The sequence below is a fragment of the Tupaia chinensis genome, unplaced genomic scaffold (genome assembly GCF_000334495.1).
Source record: "Tupaia chinensis unplaced genomic scaffold, TupChi_1.0 Scaffold000256_1, whole genome shotgun sequence".
Lineage (NCBI taxonomy): Eukaryota > Metazoa > Chordata > Mammalia > Scandentia > Tupaiidae > Tupaia > Tupaia belangeri.
This window is the reverse complement of record NW_006159736.1, coordinates 2,509,582-2,528,645: the sequence shown is the minus strand read 5'-3', so window position 1 is coordinate 2,528,645 and position 19,064 is coordinate 2,509,582. Positions and strand designations below refer to the sequence as shown.

General features: G+C 38.4%; 1 protein-coding gene and 1 pseudogene across 1 annotated transcript in view; both read right to left on the bottom strand.

Annotated features, from left to right (window-relative positions):
- DST (dystonin) overlaps positions 1-19,064 on the bottom strand; it is a 576,919-nt gene that overhangs the window by 155,355 nt on the left and 402,500 nt on the right. The window contains exons 39-42 of the mRNA XM_014588047.2: positions 12,428-12,580; positions 10,609-10,842; positions 9,875-10,141; positions 460-1,005 (exon numbers count right to left, since the gene is read on the bottom strand). Coding sequence (XP_014443533.1) covers positions 460-1,005; positions 9,875-10,141; positions 10,609-10,842; positions 12,428-12,580 — 1,200 coding nt within the window. The remainder of the gene's footprint in view (positions 1-459; positions 1,006-9,874; positions 10,142-10,608; positions 10,843-12,427; positions 12,581-19,064) is intronic.
- LOC102470561 (zinc finger CCCH domain-containing protein 14 pseudogene) lies at positions 3,535-7,176 on the bottom strand (annotated as a pseudogene).

Below are 19,064 nucleotides of genomic sequence, written 5' to 3'. Positions count from 1 at the left end.
ATAAATTATTGCTACAATATATTGATTAAATATACCTGTACGAGAAATACCTGTAGCATTTGTGAAGAAATTATCCAAGATGAAAGAAATTTCAGTTCCCTAAGCTTGAGAGGCTCCAAGCTACTCTTTTTGCTATGTCAGTACATAAATGCCACCTTGTGGTCAAATTGGATATTAGCAATTTAGAGCTAGGGCTTCAGGGAAACCACTTTCAAAACTAAATAAACGTAAGAAAAAAAAAACTAAACTAAATAAACGTCAAGTTCTTAATCCTTAAACACATTTTTTAGAAGTAAAGCAGGTGAAGAAGATTGAAAGCTATAGGCTGACACTATCTTTTTTCCCCTGCTCCAGCATTTAGACTTCTTGCTTTTAATTCCAAAACAAAAGTTAAAAGGAGAGAGTGGAAACTATAAACATAGACTGATCTTGACTCTAAATAGTAAAAAATAAAATTACCTTAGTGTAGAGTGATCTGAACCGATCAGAAGCATGATCCAACTTGCTCTGAACCTCTCTGTGGGTTGCAGACGTGTCAATATTATCCTTGTTGGCCTTGCCGCCATCTCTCTTGCTGCAAGATTTGGCTGCTTCCAACACTCTGTTACCAGAAATTGTAATGTACCTCAAATCGCCTTTGTGAGAAATAACATCTTCTGAGAAACTCTTCTGCCTCTTCAGTTTGGTCATTAAACCAGTGAAGTCATCTGCACCTGCCTCAAGGTTTTCAAGTTCTTGTTCTGACTGTTGTAGCCAGTGCTCAAACTCACTGTAATCAGCATCAAACTTTTCCAATTCTTCCCACAGAGAGTGTGTTAACTTCATTTTCTTCTCTGACTCGGCCAGAGCAGTTTCATAATGTGCTTTCAGTTCCTTCATGTTCTTTTGCAGTTTCTCTTTTTCCTCATGAGAGAGATAGTGACCTTGTTTCTCAAGCAATGCTTGTGCAGACTGAGTGGCTATGATGACTGCTTGGTGCTGGGAGACGATCTTCTCGTGTTGGGCCTACGTGAAAACAAAAGACAACTTTAAAAACATTTTTTTAAAACAAAGTTTAAGTTAGTCCCGAGAATATTTTAAGTGTTTATTACCCTTTTTATATTAATTCGTTTTCTAACCACCTTTCAAGCTTTAATTTTTTTTTTGATAGGTTTTTGCTATAGGGCACGTGCGCTCGCCAGACACACAGAGAGAGACATAGAGACAGAAAGTGAGAAATCACCCCCCAGAGGGGATGGTCACGCCGCAATCCCATCTCCTCCATTCGCCTCTTGGGATCTTGGGCACACACCCACATGCGCCCAGTTTGAGCTTTAAGCCAACAGGTCCGGGACACGAACCTCGGTCGACTACGTGGGAGTCCAGCGACATAGCCATTACGCTAACTGCTGGTTCCCTCAAGCTTTAATTTTGAAAAACACTATTATACAAGGTCTTTAAAATCAGTGATCTGTCACTTAATTCTAAAGCATATGATACTTCTTACCTTAACAATTTTTAAAAAACCACACACAGGGAACCAGCAGTTAGCGTAATGGCTATGTCGCTGGACTCTCACGTAGTCGACCGCGGTTTGCGTCCCAGACACGGTGGCTTAAAACTCACGCCGGGCGCATGTGCGTGCGTGCCCAAGATCCCGAGAGGAGAATGGAGGAGAAGGGATTGCAGCATGGCCATCCCCCCTGGGGGGTGATTTCTTGCTTTCTGTCTCTATGTCTCTGTCTGTCTGGCGAGTGCACGCACCCTATAGCAAAAATCTCTCCCCCCCAAAAAAACAACAAAAACAAACAAACAAACAAAAAAAAAAACCACACACATAAAAACCCTGTAATGAAAACAATAGTCCAAAAGTTTTGTCCTATTTTACGCTTCTCCCATCTGATCTCAGTAATTATATAGTTCTGCCATTTGAAAATAGGCTCTTTAAATCTAATTTTTACATTTCAAAAATTATCTTCAGTAGTAACTAAACATATTTTCTGAGGAGTTATTTCTGAGAATGTTATTTTTCAGAATGTGAGAATATATGTGTGTGTGTGTATATATATATGTATGTGTGTGTATCTATAAACCTGTAAAAAATTGTGTAATGTAATTCCCCAAAAAACTTATTCAAAAAGCATATATTAATAGTTAGTAAAATCACTTTAAGGAATTGTTCCTACTTTCTGCACACACTATTCCAGTTCTTTTCACCCACCTTACTCATTCTTTCACAGAAGGAAGGAACCTGTGGACCATTTTACCAAAGTGGCACTCAATCTGAAAAGCCTATTTTATCATACTTTTCAACAAAATTCATTTTAAAAATGAAAAAGAAGGGGGCCAGTAGGTGGCATCGTGGTAAGGCACTGAACTCCCTCATGGCTGACCACAGTTCGAGTCTCAGACCTGATGGCTTGAAACTCATGCTGAGCCTTGAGTGAGTGCATACCCAAAATCCCAAGAGGAGGATGGAGGAGAAGGGACTATGGCATGGTCATTGCCCCTGGGGAGTGATTTCTCACTTTCTCTCTGTCTTTGTCTCTCCACAAATGGCAAGTGCCCTATAGTAAATATCTCTCTCTCTAAAAAAAAAAAAAAAAAAAGAGGGACCAGCAGATAGTGTAATAGTTACATCTCCGGACTCTCACAAAGTTCAAGTCATGAATCCAGTGGCTTAAAACTCATGCCAGACACATGTACATCCATGCCCAAAATCCTGACAGGAGAATGGATGAAAAGGGATTACAACGTGGCCATCTCCTTCACGGGAGGGGGTAATTTCTCATTTTCTGTCTGTCTCTCTCTCTGGCGTATGCACCATATAGCAAAAATATCTCTGAAAAGAAAAAGAAAGAAAGAAAGAAAGAGAGAGAGAGAGAGAGAGAGAGAAGGAAGGAGGAATTGAATGACTATTTTTAAGTTGCCTCACTACTTTTAGCCACTCCTGTTTTCCTGTGGATAATGAACATTATGTAACCTTTGGGAAAGTGAGAGTAGCAATTCAGCTTTTAAAATGAGGACACTTGCTATTTCCCTATATCTCTCTAGACACACAGCGGCAATGCGGCCCTGGACCAACAGTGACAGCACAACAGGGGCTCATGCTTGAGACAGCAGTGTACAAACATCCCACAAATGTTTTAATAGATTTAGCTTTTCCTTAAACTGTCTTTTCATAGTAAAAACAAAACAACAAAAAGGCCACCCAATGTTATAACCACTTAATTAACTTACAAATTTGAAAACTTACACACTTAAGGCAATAAACTTCACATTATGAAAGCAATATATTCCAAGTTTCATCAAGATTTGACAAATTGTGTAGGATATCTTTTATCAGTAGATGAAAACTTTTTAAAAATAATTATTTTATTTAACTTTAGTATTTTTTTTATTTTGACCCAGAGAGGGACAGAGTGAGGGAGAGAGAGAGAAAGTGAGAAAGCAAGTTGGCAGGTCCTATACTCAAACCGTGGTTGGCCATGTGGGAGTCCAGTGCCCCTAACCACTACACTACCTGCCAGCCCTCAGTAGATGGAAACTTTGAAACTATATGATCTGACAGATAGGATGTGGGTCATTGATGGTTTGAGGCTGAACCCATTTCAAGGTATGGTTTGGTGGTGGCACAGTACTGGTGGGATGGCAAAACCTGCAGACCTGCCTTGTATTTTGAGTATGGAACCTACAGTGTTTTGGGTGATAGAAGGGACATTTCATTTTCTTGCAAGACAGGAAATAATAGCAGAGCTGATGACTAGAAGGTGGTGCTGGAGTTGTAACTGCCAGTTTTGGAAGCAGTACTGGAATTTTTCTACTCATATGATTGAAGAGACAAACTGGTTTAGTACATTTGCATCATATTTACAATTTGGACGAACAAGCAAATATTTTTCAGCAAATTTACAGTTAGGAAAGGCTTTGCAAGGTGAGACAGGGTGAGGGTACACTCCTCCCCATTCTTACAGGCTGGCCAGTACTTCCAGTGTTCCAAAAGCTTCTCTAGTTTCTGTGCCACACTCAGATCACTCATCTCAGCATTGGCAAAGCTACCATCTGGGCCCTCGAGCTGCTCGCTCAGCAACTGTAACTGCTGAGGGTGGAGCAGACTTCTGAGTCCCTAGTCCGGGGCTGCAGTTTGGTTTACAGGTTTTATTCCTTCAAAGCACACGTCTTCCTCTTGTTCTGACACGTATCCTGAGGTGCTGGGGACACTGTCCAGTGTCACTGTAAGCTTGCACTTGCAGGTTTAACTAGGTGTCCTGAAAGTACCCGAAGGGTACTTCCGTCTTCATCCCCAACTCTTGGTTTAGTGCCACAGCTGTATCCTCTGACAGCTTTGGCTTCTTCCAAATAAATGATCTCGTGTCTGCACAGACCATGGATTCCATGTCATAGTAATTTTGACTGAGTTACAGAGTTTCTGCCATTACTGCGTCAATTTGTGGTTGGGATAATGATTACCTCTGTTGAATTCCTTGAATTTTTCTATATCATCTCCTTTTATTTCCTCTTCTTTGCTGGGAGGACTCGTTCTGGGGGCCCTGCTTTGCACCTGGACTACTTCCACTAGCAAATCTTCCTGAGAAGTTCAAGTTCAATGAGCAACTGGAAGTGTCTGTTTTTGTGGGACTGTAGAATAGTTAGCTGCTTTTGTCACAGATTCTTGAGCTTCAGATACAGCCTTCAAAATCAGGTTTTTGCTAGCTTGTTTAGAAGGAGGACAAGAAGGTCTCCTTTAGTGCTTGGCTATAACTGACACACTGCTAGAGATGCTTCCCATCCAGGAACTAGATAATCACTTTGTTCTTCCTCCCCTTTTCCAGCATGATGATTATTATTTTTTTTTTACTTTAATAAATTAACTTATCACAGTCAACTTCCTCTTCCTAAAGTTTTTATCCTCAATACTCATTTTTTCTTAGTTGCTGAAAAAGGGACTTCAAGTCTCCTCTAAGCTGCTGAGCACGTCTGGTTCACACAAATGTCCTGTTTCATACACCCGGCTTTTCTGTATGTCAAGTTGCTTGGTGGCATAAATGTTTTGCAGCTGTTGAAATTGCATCCTGCCTAAATAAGCACGACTACCCACACTTCAACTTGCAGGTGGTCAATAGATTTCAATAGAAGGACAAGAAGAACCATATGCATCACTGTAGGTTTTTCCTGAGATAAGGGATTCTCCTGCACAGAATTGAGGTCTTCACCATTGAGAGCACCTGATTCTGGCTTAGTATCAATCACATCTTCGGGGGTACAGGCTCCCTCAGAGGTTTCATTGTTGACATTAGTGGGGTTGCAGCTCCATCACCGTAAGTCTGACATTACTGGCTTTCTAGTCCTGTGAACCGGTAGAAACCCTGGAATCTCTTTTCAGGTCTAGTACTAGAAATAGCAAGAGGTGGCACTGCAGCTTCGCGGCTTCTCTCATCTCCTGATTGAAACTGCTCTTGTTTGATGGCACGTTACTATCAAAGATGTTGGTGTCAGAAGACTTCAGACTAGAAGGTTCAGCTGTAACAGTAAAGTTTATCTAATACATCATGAAGCCATACAGTGAATCAAATTGTGTTGTTCTTAGGAACAGGCACAGGTCCTCTGTCATTTGTTCCTGACTTTTCTCCCAGGAACTGGGTAAATGAAGTGCTGCACAGTGCCGCGCCAGCTGCATGCTGTGGGCCATGGAGATCGGCACCGAGATCAGCTACAAGATCTGGAGTTCCATTAGGGGAAATGGTGAGAATTAGGAGCTTATGTTGATGACGAACAAATGACAACTTTTAAGCACAAATAGGGCTGCACTGAGGCCATGTAGTGTTCCCTACTGCCTCAGGACGGACATGTTGCAAAGAGCCACAGGGCTACAACTTGCTTCTCATTCCCCTTTCACATTGTCCAATAGTTTCCTTTACCGGTGAATTTAAGAATAGCAAGAGCTACATTCTGAGCATTCTAATCTTACTTTTTAAGGAAATTTCCAACCTTCCCTAGAAAGTATTTAGATCATCGCCTAAGACAAATACTACTTTTGAGAAGTCTGAAACAAAAAGTAACAAATTTCTATGCCAATTCTAAGCTTCTATAATCTGATTTCATTTTACCCATTGCCTCCCCACAGCTAACCAAAAGGGACTACTAACGTCTTTACCTATTATGGAGTGAATAAGTAAAAATTATATATGTATTTTCTTAGGAAATTATTCTAAATACATTTAAATATGAATAAATTGTAATTTTAAAGCTATAAAAATATTATAACAATATTTAAGCAAGGACATTTAGATAAGCCCAAGGAAGTTAAAGGAACACACATAATAGAGAATACTGGAGTTCCTGAGCTTCACTGGGCCTCAGTTTCCTGCAATGGAGACAATAACCCCTACACATCAGAGGTTTGCTGTAAGGAATATATGAGATCACACTGCAACATTTCTCACAGAGTGTGGCACACGCCAAGGATTTAAGTCTACTCTGAAGACGGAGTTCCTGGGCAGGCATGCAGGAACAGGGCACAGGTATGCAGATGTATGGTCACCTCAGCCACAGGGCAGCAGGTGGCCCTTAGGCAGCTGAAGTTCCTTTCCCTCCAGTCATAAGTATCTTCTTCCATTTACCCCAATATACCATAAAAATATGGCAAAAACATTCATCATCCTTTGGGGCAATTTTCTACATTTCTAATGATGGCTTACATAGAGCCAAGTGACCTGATGCATCCAGTACCTCTGAGCTTTTGCCTCTCCCCCCAGCCCCACCTTGGAGAGATAGTTTAGGACCTTTTTTCTCCCTCTGTTCGCTTTTTCTAGTAACATCTCTTTTGTCAGATATCCAGTAGGTTAACCACCCATCGTCTTAAGGTCTTTGTACAAATCTTATCTTTGATGTTTACTTTGACTATTCTACTTAAACTTTAAAAAGTGGACCCCAACCCCACACTCAACCACTCTTACCTAGTTCCTTAACTTTTCTTCCATAGCTCTTACCACCTTCTAACATACCATATAGCTTGTTGTCTGCCACATCACTCTCATTTTCTCTATTTACAATGGGGTTATGAACAAATAAACTCATCACAAGTTGAATAACACACAACCTAACCAACCAAACATCAAGCTTCAGCCTAGCCTACGTCAAACGTACTCAGAACACACATATTAGCCTACAGTTGGGCAAATCATCTAACACAGAGCCTATTTCATAAAGAAGGGGCTAGCAGATGGCATGGTATGTAAGGCGCTGGATTCCCACATGAATGACTGCAGTTCGAGTCCTAGTCCTAAACCTGGAGGCTTGCTTTCTCACTAGATAAGCCCAAGGAAGTTAAAGGAACACACATAATAGAGAATACTGGAGTTCCTGAGCTTCACTGGGCCTCAGTTTCCTGCAATGGAGACAATAACCCCTACACATCAGAGGTTTGCTGTAAGGAATATATGAGATCACACTGCAACATTTCTCACAGAGTGTGGCACACGCCAAGGATTTAAGTCTACTCTGAAGACGGAGTTCCTGGGCAGGCATGCAGGAACAGGGCACAGGTATGCAGATGTATGGTCACCTCAGCCACAGGGCAGCAGGTGGCCCTTAGGCAGCTGAAGTTCCTTTCCCTCCAGTCATAAGTATCTTCTTCCATTTACCCCAATATACCATAAAAATATGGCAAAAACATTCATCATCCTTTGGGGCAATTTTCTACATTTCTAATGATGGCTTACATAGAGCCAAGTGACCTGATGCATCCAGTACCTCTGAGCTTTTGCCTCTCCCCCCAGCCCCACCTTGGAGAGATAGTTTAGGACCTTTTTTCTCCCTCTGTTCGCTTTTTCTAGTAACATCTCTTTTGTCAGATATCCAGTAGGTTAACCACCCATCGTCTTAAGGTCTTTGTACAAATCTTATCTTTGATGTTTACTTTGACTATTCTACTTAAACTTTAAAAAGTGGACCCCAACCCCACACTCAACCACTCTTACCTAGTTCCTTAACTTTTCTTCCATAGCTCTTACCACCTTCTAACATACCATATAGCTTGTTGTCTGCCACATCACTCTCATTTTCTCTATTTACAATGGGGTTATGAACAAATAAACTCATCACAAGTTGAATAACACACAACCTAACCAACCAAACATCAAGCTTCAGCCTAGCCTACGTCAAACGTACTCAGAACACACATATTAGCCTACAGTTGGGCAAATCATCTAACACAGAGCCTATTTCATAAAGAAGGGGCTAGCAGATGGCATGGTATGTAAGGCGCTGGATTCCCACATGAATGACTGCAGTTCGAGTCCTAGTCCTAAACCTGGAGGCTTGCTTTCTCACTTTTTCCCTTTTTCTCTCTCTGTCTCTCTCTGCTTAAATTTAAAAATAACAATAAATAATTTAAAAAAATAAATAATTCTTTGAATTATTTGAAAGAAAAAGTTCTGAATATCTCATGTATTTACAGGTTCCATACTGAAAATGAAAAATAAAACGACTGTATAGGTACTTTAAGCACAGTTTATACTGAATGCATCATTGCTTTCCCATCATCGTAAAGTCAAAAATTTGTGTAATATGGGTGGCTTCTGTGTGCAAGCACCAGGAAAGGGAATTTATATTACTCACTGGGAAATCCCAAGTACCTGGAACAGTGCTAGACACAGGGGTTAAGTAAAAATAGCTGTTGCTGTAAAGTGAAAGAACTCAGATGCACTGTTAGAGGACGGTCATGCACTTATGTCTGATCCCAGTTCACCAACTGACAACAGACTCAAGAACATTTGCATTCTCACTGTCTGTAACAATGCCTGACACAGTGTGGGTACAGGATAAATATTTCTGTCTACATTAATTTTTTCCCATAGACTGTCTTTGGTATTTGAATTATATTCATATACCACCTCCTAGATGAGCTCTGCACTTAATGGGATGGGTAGACCTTTATGTCATCTTACAAATGATCAGTCTACCCCCTTCTTTTTACAGATGAGGAATCTCAGACTGCGGGAAGAGAATGGCTTGACCCAGCACATGAGCACAAGTACAGAGAGTTAGAAATCCTTGGCTCACGCCCTCTTGCCATCTCTCTGCTCTACCTAGAGATTAGGACTTTCTAAAGCACTTTACGACTCTCATATTCACAGAGGTAAAAAGATGAGAAGGGCCAGCAGATGATGCAGATGTTCAGTCAACTGAATGCCATTTGACCAAATGTGTGGTCTGGATCTGGCAGCTTGAAAGAAAAAGAAAAAAAACCATGCCAGGCACATGTACATGCCTACCCAAAATCCTAGGAGGAGAAGGGGGGGTTAGGGATTGTGGCAATGGCCACCTCCTTGGAGGGTTATCATTTTCTCTCCCTTTCTCTCCTTGGCAAATTTATGTACCCTATAGTAAAACTATAAAGAAAAAAGCAAGGAAAAAAAAGTAAGGTACATCTTATACAGTGGCTAACAGCAAGGGCTTTCCTATGTGACTTCTCCATGGTTACGTCCACCCACTGGTAGTATTCATTACTTTAGCCAAGGCATTAATCTTCCCTGACTTCTTTGTAATAGAATCATGAAGATCTTTTAGGAATTCATTTGATTTTTAATTTCAGGAGACAATTATAATGTTATCCAATAATAGCCTCTTAAAACCATGCCATAGTCAATATCCCAACCTATTTTCCAGATTAATTTATAGTTTCCATAAAAACTTCACTGAGAGCATCCTATTCCAGAGATTCCAATGACAACGAGTTAGAAGAAAACAAATATAGATACAAAAGTTTTTAGAGTCCAATCATCTGATTACCAAGAGCCAAACACTGAACTAAAATGATCAAATACATTGCACGTCTATCTTTACTAACATGGAAATACCATTTAATGATACCATTATGTTTAAAACAACATACCTTAACTTTCTCATATTGCTGGTTCAGATTCTCCTCAGTGGTTCCAACTTGCCCATCAACATCAGTTTCCAAGAGGTTACCATTCATTTCATCCTCTTCTCCAATCGCTGACTTGCCATCCCCTTCTTGAAAATGAGTCCCATTCTGTTCGATGACCTGCTTGTGTTTCATCCCTGCCGTTTCGGAGTCTTTGTCCATATTTGACAACCAGTCCAAAAGGTTTTCTATTTTGGTTCTGTTCTCTTCCAGCTGCTTCACCGCTGCAACCTGGGCAGGGAAAGTTCACACAGGTATTCTAAATGCAGGCCCAAGCATGTTTTTTAGACATCTCAAAAGTTAACATTGAGATCATTTCAAATTACAATGAACATAATAAAATCTGACACAAATTGAAAACCTAACACACTGAAATTAAATCTTAGAGCAACATGCAGTTACCTCAAAGTTTTCTGTTCTTAAAAACAGGTCTCCAAATTTTAACCTACACTGATAAGTGAGCATACATTTCGTAAGTAGGAAGTCTCACAACCTTACTTGGATTTTAAGAAACTGTGAAGCCAACTCTTTAAACCTTTTGGTAGTGTTTGGCCAATTACATACTCAAGAACCAAAATGCTAGTCCTTAGTGCTAATCACTGCTTACTACCACTGATATCACCTGACATATCAAGTAGCTGTTACACTAATCATTCTGGACAAAGCAATTATTGTGTACTACGCATTTGAATAAGGACCTTCTCAGTTTCTTCCTTGATTGCTGTGGTCACAACTTTATCCAACTCCTTTTTCGACTGTTCTGCCTTCAAATTAAGCTGTTCACACTTCATCTTAGCTTCATTAAGTTTCTGTTCAATCAAAGCCTTATCTTCTTGTGATAGCTTTTCACCATTCTCTTTCAAGAAGTTCTCTGTGTTTTTCACAATTTCTGCCAATGCCTTGGCACTTCCTTGCATGTCTTTCTGTAATTCCTTATAACATGAAAGAAAAAGATATTTCACTAAATTATTACCTATTCATTTCTTCCAGAGCTATAACTCTAAAGGAGGGGGTGAGCAGAGAAAAAGAGTCTAGCACATGTAGTTTGAAAAGCGTATTTGATATATTTATTTGAGATGGTTTATTTAAATAATAGAACTGAATAGAATTCAAAAATCTCAAACAACATTAAAGAAAAACATTAGATTTTCATGTTTAACAAAAGAAAAGAGTTTGTAAAACACTGAAAACACCAAAGTATTTATTATATAATCTATACAAAAGTTGCACACCAGAGTTTTTACTAGCACATATATAAAAGCTTCTATATACATGGTGATATTTACTCTGTTTCTAGACCTTGATTTTTAAATACATGTCTACTGTTCAGAAATAAAACAGTTCCTCCAATAAACTAGGATATTTTATTCTTTTAAGCACCAGACTCTATGTAATATGTAATGTTTGCTTTGTCTTAGCTGCTAGGATTAGTATTAAGATTTCTGATCAGGAATTGTAGCGTTCTTCTGTCTAGATTTCTTGTGTAATTTTTTCTCATCTTTCCCTCCTTTATTATGCTTTTTTCATTCTCTACTGTGCTGTGTTTGAGTATTATTTTTCTCGAGACTTTTAAACTAAGCATCCTCAAATTTCTCTGAGGTGAATTTAAAAGAGATTTTATTTATTTAGACAATACTATGAGACATTAACTGTGCTAGCAACTTAATACACAATATTTACTTGATTTTTAAAAAAGAATGATTTATTTATTTAATTCCTTTGTTATTATTATTTTAAATTTGACCAGACAGAGAGAGAGAGAGAAAAGGAAATTGAGAAACTAAGCCACCAGGTTCGGGACTTGAATGGCAGTCGAACATGTGGTAATCCAGCACCTTTAACCACCATGCCACCTGCTGGCCCCAATATTTACTTAATTTTTATAATAACATAAAAATAAAAGTGTGACCAATGAGGAAACTGAAACTCAGAGATACTACTTTATAAAGCCAACAATGTTGAGTCTGAAATATGAACCAGAAGCTACCTGGTTATAATGAGAATGTTCTTTCTCCGGACACTAAAATGGAGATAATCCTTATTTGTTATTTTGTTATTTACTTTAAATCTCCTTCAACAAAAAGGATCAGATTATAAAGAAAAATGGAAGAAATAAAGAGGAGCTAAGAAAAAGAAAGGATCCAAACTGATGGTGATTTCTCTTAATTTACAAGTGAGTAGATAACACTTAAGTAAATCCACATTTTAATTAATCACACAAAGTATTTCGGTTATCAAACCTCCTTTATCTCTCTTCCACTCAAAGTCTCACAAAAATATGTCAAAAAATTACCTGGCCTACTTTAACTTGAAAAATCTAGCTTATAGTATAAAGTTTAACATTTAGACCTGAGGGATCTAAAAGTCCAGTATATAGTTTAAAACCTGACCTCTGTTGCTTCTACAAAGCTGAAACTACTGGTATTTTTCTGTTGAAAAAAATCTTAACTGACTTCCAAATGATAATAATTAAACCTAGCATCAACGCAGAGATCCTGATATAAAACCGAATTCTACCTCTTGCTTGGACTGGTACTTCTTTAACTCGACCGTGCCATCTCCAATCACAAAGGCTTCCTGGTGACCGATCAGGCGGTTTTCAGTTTGGGTGAGGACATCACAAATCCCCTGGAGTTTCTCTTTGTACTCTTGTTGACGCTCTGCCACAATCTAAAGTGAGGAAAATAAAAACCATCTTAAGTGGGTGATCATAAGACCACTATTTTGATAGCTCCTTATTAGAACACATTTTTCAAGTTTCCTCTTTAATAAGCTTTTATAAGTATGCTGTAAACATGATAGCAGTGGGTACAACTGAGCAAGGTGAGACAGAAAGTATGAGCATATACAAGGAAAGAGATCATGTTTAGATGAAACTGTTCAACAGAATACTGGCCATGCATATGTGTAAGAGATGAAACTTCTGACCGATAGGAAGAAACATTCCATTTTCTCAACCTCTTGAAACCTGCGACACACACAATTAATTCTGCAAAAGGACATCAAAAAAGAAGTTAGGCGTGATTTGTCAGTTAACATATTTGATATGTGTACATAGGTTACCATGCTAGAAGTGATGCCTGGGTGCTTCAGGAAGTAATCAAAACAGCATTGCATGCAACATTTCCACTTAGTCACTATGTCTAATTGCATTCCCGCCTCTGCTCATAATTGCTATTAGCTTCAACATGCTAGTATAATTGCTTAAATCTTCTAAAAGATTAAAAAGTCAGTACTAATGACTTGCATCTTTCAATTTCCTATTATGTACATATGAATTATTCATCTGATAGTCTTTTATCAGGTGCACTAAAAGGCTAACACATACTAGGCAAGGTAATAAATATGCTATTTCATTCTTTTATCATGGCAAACAATACCTAGGCTCACACTTGAACTGCTGTGTATTATCACCTCCCAGAGGGAAAAGATGTTCTTAACTTTTTTCAGTCATCTGTCCATCAATTTAGTCTGTGACATTTCTGACTGTATCCATATTTCCTACTCTTGGGGGACGGGGGGAGAATCAAGACTCTCACAATGGAATGAATCCTTCTTAGGGAGTCATGAAAGTTAAAATCAACTAAATTATAGCATCATTATAAAACAATATTGTTCTCTACACTGTAACCACATCTTGTCCACTACTGCCTTTCCCGACATCCTGTCCTATTATGCCGTAATTCCTGGATATCTACGTTAAGGATTCCCAACAAAGAACTAAAAAGAAAGAATTTCTGCTCCACAAAGAAAGGCACACCTTCTGATCATCAAGATCCTGTTCTAGCTGAAGTTGAGCCTCTAAACGTTCGACCTGGGTGGTTATGGATTCCTGTACGTCAAGAAAACCCTTCTGAGTTGTATTTAAGAGCCTCAGCAGTTGTTTGCTTTGGTTGGGAGCCAGATCTTGTGCATATTCAGAAATGAAGAACTGCACGTCAAAGGCAGTAGTCTCCAGCTGCATTTTGGTATGTCCAAGGTCTTTTAACACATTCTGTGAACAAAGTGGTACAAGTTACCAGTAAAAAGGTGTGCCATGGCCAAGCTTATATTAATGATAATATTTGTTTTAAAAATATGAATGTTATATCATGGATTCAAAGATTTATTGACTTTTTTCATTAATTGTCAAAAACCTATTCATCTAATTACAGATGATAATTTACTTAAATACTATGGTAGTTAATATTATATAAAAAGATAACCCTTCTAAAAATATTTTATCTTTGCCTGTCCTATTATACTTAAAAATATAATTCTGATGAAAAGTAAAGATCCAGCCTAGGTCACTAAAGAGAAACATCGAAATTTAAAACATTAAAATATTCCTTGTGAATATTTCCCACATTCATGCAATTGTGGTAACACATAAATAATACCATAGAGAAGCTGAAATATTGATTAAATGGGCTGTAACTTTAGTTTTCTGACTCTCATCATTCACAAGGCATAATTCACAAGGCAAACTGCTCAAATTAAGAACCTAGGTCTTGCCACAGTGGCATGCACTACTAAAACACTGTGTCCATAGGCTGCGACTACTTAGGAGGCCCAGGTTGGATTCCCAACCTGAAGGCCACGTCCATTCACAAGCACTTGTAATTCCAGCAACCCAGGAGGGCGAGACAGGAAGATCACAAGCTCAACACTGGGCAACATAACAAGACTCTGTCTAAAAACAGAGCTGCACATGGGACCAGCAGATGGCATATTGGTTACGTTGTTGGACTCCCGTGTAGTCGACCATGTTTCAAGTCCCGCACCCAGCAGCTTAAAACTCATGCCAGGTGTGTATGTATGTATGTATGTATGTATGTATGTATTTATTTATTTATTTATTTATTTATTTATTTATTTATTTATGGGTGTGTGTGAGAGAGAGAGAGAGACATATGTGGGCAAGCTCAAGATCCAGAGAGGAGCATGGAGGAGAAGGAATTGTAGCATGGCCATTCCCCCAGGGAGTGATTTCTTGCTTTCTGTCTCTCTGTTTCTGTCTCTCTGGTGAGTACACACATCCTCTCTCTCTAAAAAAAAAAGAAGGGGTGGGTGGAGGCTAGACATGATGGTGCATACACATGGCCTCATCTTTTCAAAAGGCTGACAACACGGTGAGACCCTGTCTCAAAAACAAACAAAACTATGAAAAACTTGGGGAAAAAAATAGCATGCCAGAGTGACTAACATATAAACATTACTTTTACTTTTATGAATTTATGTGACATAAAGTAAATACATAAATATAAATCTCAATGTCAGTGGCAGTAAGAGTTCGGTAAGACATTTGGGATAACAACAAAATGTCATTCATAAAGTTATTATTATAAGATGTGTCATGAGTAAACATCTCTTAGAGGCAAAAAAAAAAAAACCTTTATAGCCTTACCAAAATTATCTTTTTTCTAAACACTTACATTAAATCCATAATTTTCTAAATGTACTTTACCGTATTTGTTGTGATACTTACCTTGAGAAACTCCAAGCTTTTCTTTACACGTTCAGCATCGTCAACATTCATGATCTCAACATCCTTAACAGATTTACTCTTCTCTGATATCCAACCTGAGAACGATGTTAGTTTGTGCAGAAATTCTTCATGGGAAACTGTTAATTTAGACTAGAAAATAAAATTGTGCATTTATTTTTATCTACCTGCCAGATTTCAAATCCTACAAATAGTGATTTTGCTTAACACTCTAAAAATAAAATATTTCATCCTGTGACTAAATTCTCAGATACATTTTCTTCAAAAATCAACTTCTGACATTTTTTATGCCTACCATTTCAGAATCAATTGCAAGCATGATCTGTGTCCTTCTTTCTGAAGACACATTACTGAGGGAGGAGAAGGCGGTCTGCAAACTTTGGTGGCTTATTTGCAATTCCTCGAGATGTCCTCTGGGAAAATCGCTGGGAAGAGACTTTAAGAATTCTTCTGCTAACTTCATATCTTTTCTTAAAATAACAGCAATTGGAGCCAATCCCAATTCAAATGCCTACAAAGAAAAATACCCCAGATTGATTTACTATTTACTATAAAATGAAAATATAAACATAAAAGTAACATGCTCTGCTTCTTTTTCTAAGTCTAACTTCAGCTGACTACCACCCATAAATAGGAATCAGGCAATTACCTCTAACTGTTTCAATTGCTTCTTCAACGCTTCTAGATTATTATCCAGAGACTCCTGGTTGTCTAAGGGAGGTTTCATATCTCGAAGCAAAGTCAAATATTCGTGCATTTTTTCAGTATGCTGTGAACACTGCTGTAACTCACTGGAAAACTGAAAACAAATTTGGACATCTTAATTCAATAGCCTTTATGCAGATTTTTAAAGCAAATGTCTGGGAGTATTCCCAAATGTTTCATGCAGATACTTCCATATAAAATGCATAAGTCAACTTACTTGTTCCGTTGAGTGATCGACATGAGTCACCTCTTTTGACCCCAGAATACCATCCAAAGGGTTTGAGAAATCATCGCAGAGCTCCTGGAGCTTCTCCTCTCTCGGCAGTGCCGACGCACACACAGTAGAGTTTTCTAATCCGATTTCTTCAACAGTTTGCACATGAAGGGAACAATGGCTTCCTTTTCTGCTTTTAAGATCACCAGGAATGTGTGGCTTTTCTTCCATCTCAGAAGTGGTACATGCTTTTTCATTCGAGTCTCCAACCTGTTCTACTTTTCCTGAACAGCCATCAGCAAGCAGCTTGTAAAAAATATTTTCAAGTTGGAGTGGAAGGACTTCTGATGTAATAGCTCTTTTCTCTAGATAATACTCTATCCGAGTCAATTCTCTCATCAATTCAAATGCTCCTGTTATATTTTGACTGTGTTGATTTTGCTTCAGTATATCAAGCAGAAGTTCAGACTTAAGACTTGCAACACAGAGAGGACCCTCTCTCTTCTCTGCTTTTAGTTCTGTTAAGTTACTCACGGAGGAAACTCCAGTAGAATCACTAGTTTCAGAATCCTTGGGCATGTTAGAGAATTCATTTACTAACTGTGATGTGCCAATACTTTTAAACAAATTTTGAAGTAAAATTTTAGTGTCTTCACAGGCAAAAGGCTCTTCAATCTCTTGGGGATTCATATGACCTTCTTTCAATCTGCTTTTTAAGATTTCCTTTACATCTTCAGCAAATTCCTGTGATAATTCAAGATGCTGAACCTCCTTTTCTTGGGGTGTTGGAGACAAGGTTTGCTCTTTCTGTGACTGTCGCTCAATTCTTTCTTTCTTACTGTCAATTTCTAAGACGAAGCGGTCAGTATTTGAAGTATTAGTGCAGTTATCATTTCTAATTCTATTGGTACAAGGCTCTGATTGCACAAAATCAGTATTTTTCCCAAGGTCTTCCTCATTTTTAAGAGGTAAGATTACAAGTGTGGTTTCATTACTTTCTGGTGTGAACTGAGAAATCTTTGTTTCTCCTTTAAAGACACTTTCTTTACTACAAAGATCATTCTGTTGAACTGTCTCATTTAGAGTGGAGTCTTGCTGGGTATGAGCTGACTTCTCTTTTGTATTGCTAACTCCTAACTGTAAATGTTGTTTCAGAGGGGTAGCTACTGAAATGCAGCCTGGGATATCTTCATTTGGTTTCGGCACTTCTGTTTTTATACTTTTAGCACAATGTTGTAAATGGGCAAAAAGATCAAGCTCTTTCTGAGGTCCCTCAGTGAATACATCTTTCTCAATATCTGTAGTAACGATCACTTTGGAAACTGAGGTGTCAAATATTTCTTCCAGATTCTCAAACTGAACAGGACTTCTACTAACCATTGTTTGTAGATTTGTTGGTTCAGTTTTAAGAGTTACAGTTGCCTTTTGAAAGCTTCCTTGATGATTAAGTTCTTCGACATTTGTGATTTGTGGAAATGAAAACAGGCTATTTCCTAAATTGAGACTCTCCCTTGCACTCTTACTAGGCAAAAGTTCGAGATATTTACTTTCTTCTTCTACTAGACCTTCTATAAGTACTTCTTTACCCAAGCACATTTTCTGAATTGATGTTTCATCTTCCTCTGGTATATTGTCTTTGCCATTTCGCCCTTTACTCAGATCTCTTCCGTTTCCTTCAGCTTTGTCAGCTATGGATGGCAAACAGCCTTCTACAGCAGGTTTTTCTATTAAATCAGGCTCAGAACACATGCTTTTGTCAGAAGATGAGTTGATTCTAGGTGTCACATTCTCAAAATATTGACCTCCACCTTTCACAGAGTCAACAGATTCTGGCCCTTGAATCACCTTAGCTTTTGTGTTCCTTAGGTTGTTATCTAATTCAGAAGTTGTAGTGATAGAATTATTATGTAAAATATCCACAGAGTCAAAGGATTTTTCTGATTCAGTGTCTTTAACAATAGGCAGCACTACATTCTTCAGGGCCATCTCACTATTCAACAGATTTTCTTTACTCTTCCTAGTAATCTCAGTTGTATATTCTGAAGAGTTACTACCTTTAGTAACTAAGCTAGTTCTACTAGTTAAATCAAGCTGTAAAACATGTGTACTCTGCTGTTCTTCTAAAGAACTACTGTGCATTTTATCCAGAAAAATCATTTGACCAATATTTTGGATTTTATCACTGTTTTCCTTTTCATTTACTATGGAGGAACACAACTGGATATCCGTATCTTCATTCTCATCCTGGTACATGTGCTTGTGGTCCTCATCTCCTCCTTCTTCCTGATCATCATCATCATCATCATCCTGATCATTATTGTCACATATACATTCCTCATAACTGTCTTCACTCAGCATAGCATCTAAATGATCAACCTCAGACTGAAATTCTTGTCCCGTTACATACTCTTCTTTTCGTCCTCTCCAAATGCCAGTGTCATCAAATTTTAATGAAGCACTAAAGTTATCGTCCCTTCCTACAATATCACAGTCAGTCAATGAGTCAGACTCATCACCTTCAAGGATATTTGCATAATCCCTTTCTGACACAGTTTCCAGTGATTGTCCATTTCTCTTGTCTGAGCCGACTGAATGTAAATGCACCTTTCCCCAGAATTGAATTCAGTTTCTTCCATACGTACATGAAAATCCTCAAGACACTGTGCTTTGCCCTTTACACTTACGCTACCCACTAGTCCCCCCTGGGGAGCCACAGAATTTTCATTCTCATTTGAAACATCAAAAAAAAC